Source organism: Diorhabda sublineata, chromosome 7, assembly GCF_026230105.1.
Source record: "Diorhabda sublineata isolate icDioSubl1.1 chromosome 7, icDioSubl1.1, whole genome shotgun sequence".
Lineage (NCBI taxonomy): Eukaryota > Metazoa > Arthropoda > Insecta > Coleoptera > Chrysomelidae > Diorhabda > Diorhabda sublineata.
Window position 1 is genome coordinate 12514432 of NC_079480.1, and position 18270 is coordinate 12532701.

At 30.8% G+C, this 18270-nt stretch overlaps 1 protein-coding gene across 1 annotated transcript; it reads right to left on the reverse strand.

Annotated features, from left to right (window-relative positions):
* Positions 1–1758: 1758 nt before the first annotated feature.
* LOC130446783 (synaptic vesicle 2-related protein) lies at positions 1759–17547 on the reverse strand. The gene is made up of 11 exons (XM_056783241.1): positions 17333–17547; positions 17010–17169; positions 16814–16910; positions 16613–16737; positions 15341–15404; positions 15150–15275; positions 14838–15052; positions 13934–14121; positions 12225–12336; positions 10597–10771; positions 1759–8904 (listed from the first exon to the last, which is right to left on the reverse strand). Exons 1-11 carry the CDS (start codon positions 17454–17456, stop codon positions 8746–8748), a joined length of 1545 nt encoding a protein of 514 aa, XP_056639219.1. The 5' UTR covers positions 17457–17547; the 3' UTR covers positions 1759–8745.
* Positions 17548–18270: the final 723 nt, after the last annotated feature.

Below are 18270 nucleotides of genomic sequence, written 5' to 3' on the forward strand. Positions count from 1 at the left end.
CTTCAATAGTGCATACTTAAAGAGGTATCGTTAACGTCCTTCGAATTAGATAATAATGCATAATTTATTCAACTTTGTTCCCCATCCTAATGTAATATGTACTTATATGCGTTTACGTCTCCAATGGGGTACGTTTGTCTTACATTTCCAATTATCATTTGTTCAAGCTTCACGAACAGTATGTCAAACCATGTTTCATTCAAGTACTAGATTTATCTTCCATCATTACTATTAAGAACTCGTCCCCGACATGGGCCGTGAAGCCAGCTCTGTCCGGTAATAATGGAAATCAAAAATTTGCAATCTAACGACTATTCGCATAATTTGTATATTCAAAATTACAGTACGACTATTAGCACTTTTTTGAGTATTAGAAAATGGTTACTTTCCATTGAAAAGGAATTTACAATGATGAATAATAGTCTAGCAATATCATATTTATTTTGGTAGGTAATTTTTTATTCAACTTCAACTTTAAACAATGTTCCCCATAATCATTAAAAAATAATTCTATATTTTCAAAAATGTCTGATTGAATAAACAAATGTTCTACTTTTTCTTCTCCTTTCCTTTCCTTTTACCTTTTTAGGTGTCAGATGATTGTACCAGTTCCTCTTGTAACCATTTCTTCCAATGTCTTTTGCTATTTTCCCCAATTCTTCCAAAGTTCTTTTTCCAGGTCAATCATTTGCTTTATCCATTTCTTTCTTGGTCTTCTTCAACTGCTTTTCTCTTCAATTTATCACTTTTCATTCGAATGATGTTTCCATTCCAATGTAGCTGTTTCTTGTTTATTTCTTTTGTATTATTGACTTTTCTTTTGTTACTACAACTTGTCCCACTTGGTTTTTTCACTATCAGTCTTCGGCGTTTCAGCTCCATTATGTTTTTCTTTCTTTTTTAGAGTGTTCCGGTTCCTCTTGTAACCATTTCTTCCAATGTCTTTTGGTATTCCCCAATTCTTTCGAAGTTCTATTTCCAGGTCATTCATTTTGATTATCCATTTCTATCTTGGTCTTCTTCAAATGTTTTCCTCTCCAATTTATCACTCTTTATTCTTATGATGTGTCCATACCAATGTAGCTGTTTCTTGTTTATTTTTTTGTATTATTGATCTTTTTTGTTACTTTATCTTGACCCTTTCAGTTTTTCTCACTATTAGTCTTGTGTTTAATCTCCATTACGTTTTATTTCATTTTTAGAATGTTCTGGTTCCTCTTGTACTCATTTTTTCAAGTTTGATCCTCAGGTCATTTTCTCTTCAATCTATCTCCTTTCTCATGATGTGCCCATACCAATGTAGCTGTTTCTTGTTTATCACTTCTACTAATCTTTAACCTATGTATTTATATCAGGGACTGAAATTATGGTCAAAATACAATTTACAAAAATATATAGTTTTGGCTTTTTCCGCTATTTTTCTCTATTTTCTCCTGTCTGAGTGACTTCTCCACCATCCACGGATTCCCATTTTCTTATCTTTTGACGGAAAATATAGATTTACAATAATAACCCAAGCAATAGGGAAATATTGAGATTTCTGTAACTGTTGGTATATTCATACTGAATACACTATTTACTGCACTAACTACACCACACCAATACTCACAATTACATTTAACGTTAGTTTCGCTAACTAAGTTGTCGTCTTCAGAGATGTAGTGTCCACCAGGAAAATGTCGACGCGAGGAAGATTCAGGGGATTAACATGGGAAATTAATCACGAGGTGGGGCTAATCCAAAGAAAAAAGGTGGAGCTAACAACAATTTCGTTTTAATTGAAAGCATAATATAAGAAAGTATGTATAAGTTTGTAAAAATATAAAATATTAGATTTGTTAATACAATCAATTCATGAAAAATACCAGCACCACAGTTTATTACTAAATCACAAGTGAACGAAATATATAGGGTGTAACAAAAGGTAATTTTATAATTATTTCAAAAGTTGTTTGATATAATATAATAAAAAAAACTTTTTAGAATTAGATCATTGTATCTTGTAAAAATTCTACCGCCTCAAACGATTATTTTTGAAACTTTTTTACCCCCTATTGCTTTAATTCAATCAAGTTCAACCGAGACTTCTATTTATTAAATATCCATTTAGTTCTACATCAAAAGTTGTCCACCTCACAAAGTTGAGTATCGCAAGTTGTTATCAACACCTCTTCTTAAGGGCCCACAATTAGTAAATTTTTGTGTGCCACATTGTGTATTGTTGTTTGTGATCTTGTCAAAGGGTTACATACTTAGTAGATTTTTGTTGGGCCACACTGTGTATTGAATCACAAAATTTGTGATTACAAGTTGTTCTTGTCAAAGGGTTACACAGTTAGTAGTTTTTTGTTGGGCTACATTGTGTATTGACTTACAAAGTTTGTAATCACAACTTGCTCTTGTCAAAGGGTTACACTGTCAATAGGTTTTTGTTGAGCCACATTGCAAACAAAGTTAACTTTTTTAGCGTTTCTTGTACTGTGATTGACATTCTTGCCAAAAGTTTTTTGAGGAGGTGTCTGAAAGTATACGAGAGGACCTTAAATATTATAATTGATGTGAACAAAAAGGACTTACGGCCAATGCTCAGTCAATTTCACTAGGTAACTAATACTGCCAAGTCTAAAACTACTAGTTCTAGATTTGACGGAGGTATGGAATGTCCTGAAATATTGGGCAGATGCAGAAGAAAGTGGTAAAAACTTGGGATTCAATACTATTTGACCCTTTAATTATACACAAGTGTAGTTAATAATCTATGGATCTGTAGTGTTGTGGACAAAGACGCGGCTATTGAGGTCTATCAGGTACACAAAGATTAGCCGACCTGTAAAGCATAGAACTCATAAGAACTACTCCCACAGATGCAAAAGAACTACTGGTCAATCTACCGCCTCTATATATTTTTGTAAAAGGCAAGATCAAATCTTTAAGGCACAAATTAATGCACACAGGAGAAGAATTTGATGCTTCAGACACAATATGTAACTTTAAAAATTAATTCAGGTGGAAAATACTGAAGAAATGCATCTGTACTGGCGGAAGCTACCTGATATAAAGACGGCTTCAAGAAGTTGGCAGTTAAAAAGATATTCAACTGTTGGTTATAGTGGAGGTACTTATCAGATCAAAGAGAAGCAAAACGGTTGTGAGTATTGCAAAAAAGAAACAGATGGAGTTCACAAAGGAGTCGAAAAATCAACTTTTTCAAACATTACAACAACTTTTTTTGTATTGTAAAGACCGCTTGATACAGATCAAGAAAACATGCAATTTCTTGCTTCAAAATATTGCTTACGATGAAGATCGCTTGTTATTTGACATTATGTGAGGCTCCTGCTATTGCATAACGGCTACTACTGACCAAAACCGTCTGTTTTTTCTTCGACGTTACTGTCAACTTTCCAAAATTACAAGTTATGTTAATGAAAACCTCTAAAAAGAATAATTAAACAGCAAGAAAGTTGAAGAAAATGTTTTCATCAAAATGTAGTGCGTTTTCCATTACACGTTGTCTTGATCCATTTCAAGTAAGCTAAATGTAAATTAAGTACTCCCGAGTTTATTTTTGAGACGGAAATGGTACAATTCACAACTTCTGTTACACCCTGTATATTAAGTGAATATACGTAGTGTAAACAATAACATGTAAATATATTTGTTAATATCTTTATTACTTAGTCTTATTAAGTACACTGATTATGCTAAACATTTCTAACGTTTATAGACCAAAAAATACAAGTTTTTTTTTTCAAAATACTGTAGATAATTGTTTTGAAAATAGAAATCGCCAAGATTTTTCGATTAAATCACACCCTTATTTATCACGAACCGGTTGATCAAAAAATTCAAGAAAATGTTTGCAAACATTGTCACCAAAGATTAAGGCGACTGTCTTTTGGGATAAAGACATCATATAATAAAAAACTTTTTAGAATTAGATCATTGTAGAAATTTTACTACCTCAAACGATTATTTTTGAAACCCCTACTGCTTTAAATTAATCATTTTTAATCGAGATTTGTATTTATTAAATATCCATTTAGTATAATCGGTTGTTATTGAAAATTGTCAAAAAAAGCTTAAAATTTATTGTTTGGCCCTTAAATTTATACTTTTTACATCAAAAGTTGTCCACCTCACAAACTTTGAGTGTCACAAGTTGTTCTATTCAAAGGATTAGACAGTTACCAGATTTTTGTTGGGACACATTGTTGTGTATTGAATCACAAAATTTGTGTATCACAAATCGTTCTTGTCAAAATCTCTTCTCAAGAGCTATACTGCTAGAAGATTTTTATTGAGCCACAATGTGTATTGAATCACAAAGTTTGCATATCACAAGTTGTTGTTGTCAAAGCCTCTTCTTAAGCATAACTCTCCTCATGGGAGTTACTTTACTTAAAGGTCCATAACGCCGAATCGTACATAAACAAACTGGCTTAAAATTGAAAGAACTATTACTCGCTACTGGACAGGAAATGCTAATTGCAATGTGCTATAGCTAAATACTATAAAAACCATTTATAAATGTTAATTAGAGTTGGACTATTTTGACTCAATTTTGTTGTATTATATCATTATTTTAAGCATTCAAATTGAAGTTACTGAAACTATTGGAGACATTCCTACTGATTACACTATTTTCTGTCACTACACCTATACTACAAATTACATTGTCTGGTACTTCGAGCCGGATATGAACACTATACCAATATTAAAAATTACATTGTCTGTTTTTTCAAGCTTGCAAGATTGTTCGTTTATACCCGACTGGAAGGACCAAACAGTATTAATGTAGTGGTAGTAAATGGTGCGATCGGTACCAATACAACTATTTAAATTTTTTTCGCCATAAACGGAAATGTTTAAACATAATTTAAGTCTTTTCAGTTCCAATTTCATGTCGTTTGCGCGAAAATTAAAATCACATTAAATAATTATTTCAATTATAAAATAAATAAGAACATAAATATAATAAGTACCTTTGGTTTAAGCATTATTATTGATCAAGAAAGCAGCTCGACTCATTTAAATAATAGAATCAGTCGACCGATTTCTTGAAAATTATACAAGTCTGCAAAAAAAGTTGTGAGCTGTTTTGGTTTTTTTGCGTCATACTTATGTTTTTGGGTGAGCTGAATCCAAAAATAACTTTCGTTTACTCGTAGAACGTCACGTTTTCTGACAATATAGGTATTTGTGTTGAACAAGTTATCATTTTAATATAAAAGATGAAATACATTCATTAATAAGCACTAAACACATTTTTTTCTCCTAGTAAGACTCCTTTTGGTACATTTTCGCTATTAGGAAGCATCTGAAGAGTCCAACGGTAGTCTGTCATCATTGAGATGCTCCATCTTCCCTGGTATCATTTTTCTATCCTCTTAATATTTTGATGAAATCGTTCACCTTGCTCTTCACTCACATCTTCTAAATTTTTTGGAAAGTATTCGAGGTGGGAATGAAGAAAATAAACTTTTAAACTTATCAGGCAACCTAAAGCTTGAAATGCTTTTAACATTCTTTTGACGATTTGTTTGGTAGTTGTTATTGCTGAAAAGTTTCTCAATGCCTCTTTGAAGGCAACCCACCCTTTTTTTTGAGGATCCGTCATGGTTATGATGAATTGTAGATCAGCCATAACCCTGTTTAATATCTGGTCCAATGGAAACATCTTCTTTCAACTTTTCCGCCGAAAGGCCTGGTGACTTTTTTATTAAGTATTTGAAACAATTTTCATCTCTTGAAAGTGACTTTACAAATTGCTTCATCAATTCTAGCTGTGGTGGTAGAAGAACTTTATGAGGAGGCATCAAAGTTTCATGTAGGATGTTCTTTTCGCCAGCGTTAAGCTTCCTCGTAGGCCAACAATTTTTGGTCCAGTGATTTGCTCGGTCTCTACTATCCCATAGACACAAAAAGCAAGGGAATTCTGTAAGCTTGTCAACCGTGATTTTTATATTTTAATTTGCAAAGAACCAATTCCAAGTTCTTTTAGGTTTCCTTAAGGTATACGGGAAGCATAGAAACCTTGTGTGAAGCAGAACTATTTAAAGGCTTCTTTTTGTGCTGGGTCGTATAAGATATTGAATGTATTCATCAAACCTTTAATATTGGTATAATAAATCAACTCATCCTCTTGGACAAAGTAGGAAGTGAACTGCTTCTCACAATATCTAAACCATGAGGAAGACACTCTACGCGAAAATAAGTTCTTGCTTTTGAGCCTTCATCCAAGCAGCTCAGCAGCGTTTATTTGAGAAGATGTAAGTTTCTTATAAAATCATTTAGCTCGCCCTGGGAAAACAATTTCGTACTGCTGTCATCTGCAAATTCAAAACTTGACTTGTCATCGGGTTCAGGGATCCCTTCCTAGGTAGCAAGTGCCTTAGGCGCAGGAATTTCGGTCCCATGAGGGATGGGACGAATAGCTGATTGTAGATTGGGGTATTAAATTGACTGCTTCAGTTTAGAATTATGCCCTTTCAAGTTAGCCCAAAAATCCTTTTTTTTTAAATAAAATTTTGCGTTTTGCAAATTAACCTGACGTTCTGAAACTTTTTGAGTATTTTTTTAATTTTCAAAACACCCAAATACATTGAAATCAGTTAAAAACATCTAGACAGAATTTTGTTGCAGACCTGTGTTATTTGCACTGAATTTTAATAAAATAACTAATTGATAACGTACATTTTAAATACATAGCATTATTTTTACAGAAACATTGTAGAGAAAATGCTACTTTTTTTGAAGTTGGAAGCATAATTAATAAAGTAAGCGAGGATACAAAAAATAGGCAATAACAATCTAGAAAAAGAATAGATAAAATTCAGAAGTATTCTCAAAATAGACAAGGTTTGCTTTTCTCAATTTTTATTATTAAAAAAGTATTGAACAATACGAGGGAGCACTGGGAATTAAAGTTATGAAAATAAATGTTTACATCAGAGTTGATGTCAAATAAAGAAAATATGAAAGAAACACAAAAACAATATGAAATAAAAGCTATAATGAAAGAGGAAGTATTGAAAAATTTTGATAAAAAAATATAAAATATGATAAAATGATTCTATAGTCCAAAAGACATCTTATTAATTGAAAATAAATAAATAAAAGAACCAAAATGACGATATCTTTTTAAAAATCAAGGAAAACATGAAACAATCCCAATGAACCTTCCTCGTCATAAAAAATTTCCTCATCCCACCTAAAATATATCCAACGAATTTTTCTCTCTCTCCAGCCACCAAACGTCAACCAATACCCTTACCAACAAACAAAAATTTTACCCGAAAATGGACATAATCTGTTGTTGCTAGACTTTACCGTCGTTACCAAGAGACTGGTAACTATCATCGAAGACACAGTTCCAGAAGAAAAAGGTGCACATCTGAGAAAGATGACTGTTCAAGTCCAACAAGAGGTCATAGAAATGCGAGGAGTGGCTGGACAGTCAAAAGACTTAAGGCAGTTAAAAATGAGCCAAAAATGCCTGCTACTGGTCCCAAATTAACCTCAGCCCACCGAGCAGCTCGCTTACGATTTTCCAGAGAACAAGTCAAGTGAACTGACCAATAATGGGGCTTCGTTCTCCTTTCAGATGAAAGCAGAGTGTGCCTGCATGGTAGCGATAGAAGAGGACTAGCTTATAGAAGACCCGGAGAAAGTTTTGCATAAAACAAAACGTGTCTTTTGGATGACGTTCCTAGATGGTTTTAATGGTCATTTCAATAGAAACAAAAACCGAGTTGGATTTTATTGAAATTGGTGGTGTAGCGAGGGGATTATCGAACCAATACAAAGAGAAAGTTTCAGTTTCATCGGCGAAAACTTCATCCTAATACAGGACAATGGCTCGTTCACATACTGCGGGTTCGTAGGGTATATCGATATTGCCGCTATGAATTGGCTGACGCGAAGCCCGGATTTAAATCATATCGAGTATTTTTAGGATGAACTTAATTTCGGGCTTGAAATCCTATACCAACCACGAAATCAGACCTCAAGATTACTACAAGCAGAAAAAACGAAACTATAAAACAAGGAAAATGTATTGAAAATATCTTTGGATATATTGAAACGTAAATATTCTGCAGAAAAATTAGTAAAAAAAACATGAAAGTATCTACAAATCCTTTGGAAATTCGAAAAAATTATGAGGGGTCATCAAAACTATTGGTGAAGACAAATATGTAGACAAAAAGGAGATAACTTTGAAAGAAACACAATGATTAAGTAGCCAATCATTAAAAGAGGGCAACAATAAAAAAAGCGTGAATTTGACTAGAAAATTTTTGTATCGCAGTAAAAACTAGAAGATGAGGAATATATATTATAAAATTACTTTATATTGCAAACTGAATGTGGTAGAAACTGCAATATTTCCAGAAAAGTATTCCGTTTAATCATGTTCGTCTTGATACTACTTGAAAAGGTTCTTTTAGAGACAACTAATCACAGTAAATGAAAGTTAATAATCACGAATATTTCCAGAGAAGAAGAAATAAGTCAATTATGTACATTTATTAAAATCCATTCCATTTATTTGGAAAACCCCGCTTTTTTGTTATATTAATGGACGGAAATTCAAATTTTTTTAATAATACTAATAAATATTTTGATTAAAGTTACTGCGCATTAATTCATTGATTATATTCAACTGAATTAATGCACTGTATCATTTTTCGAAATTAATTTCCTGGAAAACGATTGATATCATCAGTTCTGTCATCTGACTAGTTATTGAGTATTTGAAACAGAGTTCGCTTGTTGCTGCACATTTTCTGTAAGTTCTTTGCCTCTGGTTTCGATTGGTAACAGAAGACATGCTACCGCTGCCATTATAGCTGCTGTTGCGTATATCGTTGTTGAAAATGAAATTGATGTTTTGAGTAGAACCTAAACAAAAGAGAATAAGAGTCAATCAAGTGTTTAATTTCAAACATAAAAATATGCTTATATATGTATCTTTCATTTTTAGAAATGGATAATGTGAAATGTATAGAGTTGCACTAAAAAATTAACATAAAAAACCCATTTTAATCAAAAAATTAAATTGAAATGAAAAGGCTGTAGAAAAATTATTAGAATTTTTTGGAATATGCTGTAGGGTTCTAATTTGGTTCATGTTGTCTAGGGTATTATTTAGAATGAAACAGTCGGTAGGTTAGATGAAAAGTTAAAAACAAAAGGGAGAACAATGGACTTATAAACATAACAAAAAAATTGTTTATCCATACAACTAAGTCTCAGCTTTAAGCGAAAAATAGTTTGTCTTTTCTGGATAAAAGAATCGAAACTAAAAATTTGAAAAACATAATTATCTACAAATATTGCATAGGGACATGCAAATTTCAATTCAAAATGGGAATGTACGAGTAATGTTTGCTTTTGTATTTTGAGTTCAGATTTTGTAATTTTCAAAAATATACAATTTAGCTTCATAGAAATAGTTCTTTAAGGGTCTCAAATAATAAATTCTTTCATTTGTGCTCGTTTTCAAACAATTATAGCAAAAAGTACTAACAGTTATTAAAAAATTCACATTTCTATCAACTACTTATACCTCTTCACTATTGTTTTGATACAGACCGATTTTTATACTAATAAATAGGATACTTGATGAACGGAATAGGAATCTATTGAAATAGTTGTATTTTATACATTATTGTGACGATTTATTAAAGTATACACTGTGTGATTGGAATTAAAGTTAATTTGTTCGCTACAATATTTTTCACTACCATACAGTTACTATCCAAAGAATTCTCAGTACCATAATATAATCAAATTCATTTTGAACATTCCTTTATGTTACCAAGGAAATATAAACCCATAAAAATTCGTTTGTGAAAATTCTACTTTAACCAATACACAACTGGCAACTAAAAAGATGCAGATGAGTACTAGAAATATTATTATTAGATATCAATTTCTCCAAGAAATTGTGCCAGAATTGATTATGGTGAACTATACAAATTTATAACTGATCATTTGGCATTAGATCGACTTATTACAAGATTAAAAAGGGCATCCAACTGAAAATCAAGAGATTAACTGAAGAATAAGACACACAAAACTATTATTTGATTTTTTTATTTCGAAATAATCTTGGAAATAACCTCAACTTGCTTTCAATTTACCTCAAGTATACAACAAACGTCCACGAGTCAATGCTAGTGAGAGATGACAATAAAATTTTAATCTACAGCACGTCCAAGCATAAATTCATTCAATAATATTAAAAATTGTCGACAAAAGTTAATTTTTCATTTTAATTTATTTTTTTTTCAAATTATAATCTAATATACTGGAAGAAAATGAGAAGTACCAATAAAAAAATAGAACTAATAATTATTATTTAACCGCTTGATTTTTTCTCTTCCAAATTTTTCTGAGTAAATGGTACAACTACCAAATATAATTTTTGTCAAAAATTATTATAAAACTGTTTAAATATCCACAAAATAAAAATAATTTTCTCCAACTTTTTACTTCTTAGACTTATTTATATGTTTTTTCCGGTTATTTTAAACTGATTTTCTATCAAAAGAGACCTAAAATTATCACGAAGTGATAAAAAATATTCACTTGAGCTACATATGGAGTCACCATTGCTCCTAATCTAGCCATCGCGCTACACGAACCAACTCCTACTGCCCTTAGAGATGTCGGATATACTTCAGGTGTGTAAACGTAGGCCGCTTGAAATACACCAGCAATTATTCCACGTGCAAAAAACAGCATAGTCGTAAGGACACCTCGTCTAGAAAGAATAACGAAAATTTCTACAGTGCTTTTCAGATAAAAGTATCCACCTTTAATAACTTTTGTAATACTGGTATTTAGAAAAAATCCAAAAACACGTTAATTTATGTTGGAAGGGGCAAGCATTATGGCTTATTTAAACTTACTGGAAAAGCCACCCCCTCACCCCTAGCAGCATCCCCTTTATTTTTTTAAATTACTTGTCATATTTTTTATGTAAAATTTGGATACTCCTCTTTGAGCTGATTTCAAAAATGTATAATACTTGTAGGTTAAAGTGGTTAGTTTATGAGATAAACAATTTTTCTTTTAAGAGCACAAATTTTACTTATTATTTACTTTCACCTTATTTGCCTGTAATAAAATGGGTTGTACAACAGTTCAAACTCTTTAATCTTTTTAACTGTGCTATTTATTCTACTTAAAAAATCCAAACAACAAAAAACTCTACTTTTTATTAAAGTTTGACATTGTCAACTAGAATTTGTAGTCACTATTGATAGTGTAATTTGATACATTATTTATTTTGTTTCTCTGAAATGGTTTACTCTTTGCAAGAAAGAATTGAAATTGTAGGTTTATACTACCAAAATAATAATTGTGCAAGAGCTGCTGCTAGAATATTTAACGAATTACATGACGGAAGACATGCAATTCCTTTCCGAAGATTTACTGGTATTTCAACAAGACGGAGCTCCTCCACACTATGCTATGCCTGTCCGACAATTTTTAAACGAAACATTCCCCGCTCTTTGGATAGGTAGAAGGGGGCAGATGATGGAGTGGCCACCTAGGTCACCGGATTTAACACCCCTAGACTTCTTTTTATGGGGGTATTTAAAAACAAAAGTTTATGCTACCCAACCAGAATCTCTGGATGATTTACGAGAGAGGATAGAAAATGAATATCGACAATTAAATCCAGCCGTATTAAGCAATGTCAGAGAGGCATTTCAAAATAGATTATACCATTGTATGGAAGTCAATGGTACTCATTTTGAACACTTATTGTAACTTCATAATAAATAGCACAGTTAAAAAGATTAAAGAGTTTAAACTGTTGTACAACCCATTTTAGTACAGGCAAATAAGGTGAAAGTAAATAATAAGTAAAATTTGTGCTCTTAAAAGAAAAATTGTTTATCTCATAAACTAACCACTTTAACCTACAAGTATTATACATTTTTGAAATCAGCTCAAAGAGGAGTATCCAAATTTTACATAAAAAATATGACAAGTAATTTAAAAAAATAAAGGGGATGCTGCTAGGGGTGAGGGGGTGGCTTTTCCAGTAAGTTTAAATATGCCATAATGCTTGCCCCTTCCAACATAAATTGACGTGTTTTTGGATTTTTTCTAAATACCAGTATTACAAAAGTTATTAAAGGTGGATACTTTTAACTGAAAAGCACTGTATATTACATTGCATTGAGAATTTTGAAGCTACTTACGTTTCAGTACATAATATGAGGAAACAACAGCATACAGCGTACGCTACAAATTGTACAGCCATAGTTTTCTTTCTACCAAATTTTTCTATTATTGCTATCGTTATAAATATCCCTGAAATTTCAAAATACTTTTTTTTTTAAATCATGAAAATATTTATGTAAAAAATAAAATTGTTTAAAATATCAAAATGTCGTTAATTAAATTTAATTTTCCAAGTCTAATGTTTTTAACCAGAATATGTAGAGAAAAGATGAAATAATGGATAAATAAAATAATACAGGATAATAAAAAAGACAAAACTAAATTAAACGAAAATATTGGGAGAAACAGTTTGAAGTCTTGGTAGAAGTCCCAAACCTACAAACACTTTATAATGATCGTAACATGAAAAAGAGGATTAGAAATAAAGAAAATCCAAATATATAACCAGAAAAAGAGGAATAAATAGAACCATCATAGAAATAGGAAAGCATATATCTGGAAATAGAGCATACAATCTGGAAATAGAGCATACAATCTGAAAATAGGGAATACAATCTGAAAATAAAGCATACAATCTGTAAATGCAGCATACAATCTGTGAATAGAGCATACAATCTGGAAATAAAGCATACAAGAGACAAGAATTTAAGTGCCAAAACCTTGATAAACATTTACATAGCAGGCAATAGACCTGTTGTAACCTAGGTTGCAGAAACCATTTGTTATAAAACCCTAAAGGATTATATAATAAAAAAATTCAAGACAAATGGTACATAAAGAAGTATTTAATTATGAATCCATCTTATTTCACTGTGATATTATATAGTAGATCAAATGTCCCACCAGCCACAAAGGAATGCCTCTAATTATTTTAATTCAGAATTTGTATATCACCCACTTAATAACTGTATAGGGTGAAAAATAAATTGATTTGAGAAAAAAATATCAAGTTCCAATCTATATCTCAAGACAATGGATTGGTTATCTAGTATAATTAAAAAGGGACATTCTTTGATAACTCGTTGAAGTTCAGCCTTTACGGTTTCTACTAAACATAACATTACATATGAATACAGTTATAGATATACTGAAATTACACATACATTTTTCCTACTAGGAATAAGGTTAAAAGTACGTAGATGTAATTAGAGATTACCTCACCCTGTAACCTTTATAGTTTATTGTATATCCATAGTTACATAGTTTGAATGAAATCCTACATCTGTGCTAGGCTCTACAGGTATTTATGCAATGATGAGGCATTCCAGAGCTAGGTGAAGTGTAATTTCATGTTCCTCACCACAGAATCTTTAGCCATCCATTTCTGCTTGTCCAAATCTCATTACGTGCTTCTAATGCATTGCAAAGAAGCCAGTGAGAAGGTGTAGCTTGTTTTTGCTTAGATTCAATTACTTTTTCAATCTAGCTGTATCAAAGTTCTGAAGGATTTAGCCCATGAAGGCATCATCAGAGTTTTTCTTATTCAGTTTTCCCCCAAAAAGCTCTGGGTTGGTATAACTCACTTTTCCAGATCTTTCCAGATTCATTTTCACCCATTTTTTTAATTAAAAATATTTCTCTCTGCAACACTTCGAACAGGATAATAGTGATATTGAGGATTTGGTACCAGCCCCAGCTAGTGAGGTGGTTTTTAAACCATGTATGTAGCATTTCATAATATTGCTATTGAAAGTTTAAATTATCATAATAAAAGCATTCTATATACCTGGAAATTCTGCTAGAGTGGTCCACAATAAATCCATGTAATCTGTTGATTGTAATTCTTTGCATTCTGCTGCACATGTATCAATCATTTGTATTGGTTCTGTTTGAGCTGTACACAATATAGCGGATGTTTCAAATAATTCAGTCGTCATCAAAACTAGACCATAATAACAAAACGAACAAGCCATCCTAAAAGAATATTTTTTAAAAAAATGGTAAAATAAAAAAAAATAACTTAAGCCTACTAGCGGATTTTTTTAAATTATTACTTCTTCATGTTTTGCTCAAACCAATTTGGAAAGAAAAAATAGAGCTTTTAACAATTCCATCTATCAAGGAAATTTGGAACTCTGAAACTCTATGTATAATGATGGTTAATGATTTAAATTAAAACTTCAGATTACCTCCAGGCTTCTTTCAAACAGAGACTGACATGGAGAAAACACCTTCAAGCAGTAAGCCATAAGAAACGATTTGCTTTATACAACTGCTGCAAGAAGGTTGAAGGAAGAACATGGGGTTTGAAGCCCAAAATGATGAACTGGATGTACAAATCTAATGTACTATCCAGCTTTTGTATGGTGGAATTTCCATCTGATGATGTAAATTTCCATCACATTGTTTTTTGCTAAATTTATACTATAAATATATACGAAGATTTTTTAAACCATTTTTCCAACATGGAAAGAAGAGTTAACTATGAGGATATTTTGAAAATGTGCGAATTTTAAGAATAAAGGAACATGGATTGCAGTGTTGTCAAAAGCTCCATACAAAATGATTTATAAAATATCGTGAAAACTGTATAAAATAATAAAAATAAATAAAAACTTCAAAGTTATCAATCAAACAAAACTAGGATGGAGAAATACCAGGTTGTTTCAAAATAATCAAGTTTTACTTACCATATAAACCATAAGAGGAGTGATGTTTTCCTTAATGACGGTATGAGCAGATCCCTAAATCTTCCCCTATGTAAAGATGACGTGAAAGAATCATCAACAACTAACCTACCCAGTAACATAGGTTTACCATTATCTTTGGCAATTTTTTCCAGTGTCTGTAAAGCTTTTTCTGTTTGACCACTTGCAACGTGGTACCTTGCAGATTCAGGTAACCACTAAAACATGAAAAATACTTGGATTAAAAAATAAGTTATAAGATTGATAGTAATAGAAACACAGAAAATTATCGGCTAAAATAGCAAATATACTCACTGGACATATTAATGCAAACACTAGTAGAGGTCCAGTAGAGAGAGCTAGCAGCCAATGCCATCCTAAAGTTGGCATAACAACTAATGCTAGAGCTACCTCAAAACACGCACCCAATGCCCAAAAACACTAAAAAGCATGTGAATAAAATGAAATAAAATAACGAGACATAACAAATCTATAATGTAACTTACATCAAGTAACACAACACACTTTGCTCTCTGCTTTGTAGGCAAAAATTCAGCATATAAAGTGACACTACAAAAACATTCAGTGAAAAACAATTCTATAAAATTTTATTGTAACTTCTTAAAAAAACTATGCAAAAATAAAAAGCAAAACTTAAACGCAGATAGTCCCAGAAGTACCTGGACAAACAAATAAAACACAAAAATATATATATTTTTCAACATAATCTCCATACACTTATCCCAGGCCAGGGACTTCTGGGGTACTTCTCTCCAGATTATATCAAATTTGTAATATTTACTAAATTATTAAAATTGAAATAAAATATATTGATATAAACAATTAGCGAAAAATTAAATTAAAAGTACTCAGGTTTCTTTGTTTTGCTGCATAAGTGATTGAAAATGAACATTCCAGACACAATTTTTTTTAAACAGTTACATTCATTTTATGATACTTGATAAAATATATTTATAGGCGTTTTCCAAAAATTTAGATGTAAAGTATAATTTTCTCCAACAAAATTTTAAAATACTAACTATTATCAATTATTATATTGTATTTTTATGTTTCAACAAGATTTAGAATAATTTTTTGTCATCTTGGTCATTAAAAATTGAAAGCACAGAGAAGGTTTGAAACTTGCTTTCGAACAGCTTTTTCTTTTTTTTACAAATAAATGTTAGTCAAATATTCACGAGAGGTGTTTGTTTCCCTCAATAAAGAGAAAAAACTCCAACAGCTGTAATTTTTAAAACGTTTAAAGATATTTGAAAAAATAGATATCTTTCTTAATCTCTATGAGGACAAACTTCATATCAAATTTTGTTAAGTTCTAGGGGGATCAGGTTTATATCCTGTGTTGATTTGATATGGAATGATCCTAGAATAAAATAGTATTCACTCTAATTCCAATTCATTTCAACAAAAATATTTAGTAGTCATGGTTAAAATGAAGTATACTTCTGGTGGCAGTAAAATTAGCTGTTATTCCATTAAAATGACCAGTTTTTATAGGGGTGAAAAACAAAATAATACTGCAAACAAATACGACTTGTCAAAAGTTCTACATAAACATAGAATTGCTGTACTTAGTTGAAAGTTAACTGTTCAAAAAATAAGAATTGAGAGTATTATCAACAAAATTCAATTCGTAAATAATAACGTTCATAACACTCTCTTGAATATTTATAATTATATTTATAATTAGGTATGAAATGAAAGCCATTTATGAAGTAGCTCATTAAAAAAAATGAAAACCCCAAATTACTACTTACGATTGTGGTGTACATCCTATAGCAAATCCAACAAGACCTCTAAGTAAAAGTATCCACATGAAACTCGGAGCTATAGAGCTTAAAAGTCCATAGTAAAAAAGTAATATTGCACATAATGTCAATGCCTACAAAAAATTGTACAAAAGAATTTAATCGAATTGAAATCATCAATTTTTTATTTATTTATTCTGAAATACTAACATGTTTTCTACCATATCGATCACTTAAGTTACCCCAAAAAGTTGATGAAAGCATCATCCCTAAAAATACCACTGTTGTTGTTAAAGCTTGTTGGTATCTGTAATAATTAAAATCAGCTTATGATAAACCACTCTTTATGGCTATTTATTTATAAGGGACTAATTAATTTAAAATCTGTTCGTAAATTAGTAAGTACCTCGATATTTGCCAATCACAATGTAAAGCAGGTGACAAAATGGACAAAATAGTCATTTCCATACTATCTGCCATCCAGCAGAGTCCTGTCCATAAAGACAATTTTACTTGAAACCAACCAAACCCTAAAGCATTCACAGCTTGTGTCACAGTAAAAGTATCTGAAAATCATTTACCATTAACAATACTTACTCTAAGTAGAACATTTTCTAAAGGAAGAAATATTTTATTCATGTTATAAATAATATAATATTATCAAACTGAAGTTAACTAAGAATATGGTAATATATGCAATACAGTAAAATGTAAAATTTGAATATTTACCATCAGGTACAACAGAAACAGACCCCATCTCAATTCCTTGTGGTAAATTATCAACGTTTGCAGTTGATGGAGATTCATTATTTTCATCTATGTCTTGGTAACCTTTTGTCCGTTTTAATACCATCTTAAATTAATAATACAAGATATTGGATTGTAAAATATAAATAAATATATTTATAATTTAAAATTGTTTACGTAGATAACATAGCTGTCATAAAGACTTTTCAAAAAGTATGACATTAAATCAGATAGTTCACCTATCAGCTGATTGTGAATCATAGCCTAGAACGAGATTATTATCATCAGAACGTTGATTCTCGTTTTTGGCGGAAACTTTCAAATTTAAAACTTGACCTACAAAAACCTTTTATTATTATTACTTTCGTTTCGAACAGTAATTTATAACTTTATAGTTTTTCTGTATCTATGGGCCCTATTTCGATTCAGAGTTTGGCTTTTTAATAATTATTATTGAGCAATTATCAGAATGTGTTAATTATATGAATTTTATACCAAATTTGCATACCATTTTTATATCGAAAAACTAAAGAAGTTTGAAAAAACATTTTAGAGCTTGATATAAATAAAATTTTACATGTAAGACATATTAAGATATACGAAATTAAAATATTATTTTGATAGAAAATTCAAATTCTAAAAATAGGTAAAAATTTCTACTTTTAATAAAATATTTTGATAAAAATCGAAATAGGGCAAAACGTAAATTTTTAGGTATTTTTTTAAACTAATTCTAAGTCAAAAGAAAAGTATCCGAGTAAAATGTTGAAGAAATTAAAATAGTTGGGTCTGGTTGAATCAAAAAGTTTGAAATAAATTTTACTGAAAGATCTTTCTCTCTTCAAAGGACCGGGCCGATTCCTTTATTAAGATACATTACCCGTTTATTTTTGATTAAAAAAATAATTAGTAATAAAGAA

Coding starts and splice junctions, on each gene's coding strand:
- LOC130446783 (XM_056783241.1), bottom strand. CDS start 17,456: ATGGTATTAAAACGGACAAAAGGTTACCAAGACATAGATGAAAATAAT. Junction 17,170..17,332: donor TGTTTCTGTTGTACCTGATG/GTAAATATTCAA, acceptor AATGATTTTCAG/ATACTTTTACTGTGACACAA. Junction 12,337..13,933: donor CACTCTAGCAGAATTTCCAG/GTATATAGAATG, acceptor TTGAAATTTCAG/GGATATTTATAACGATAGCA.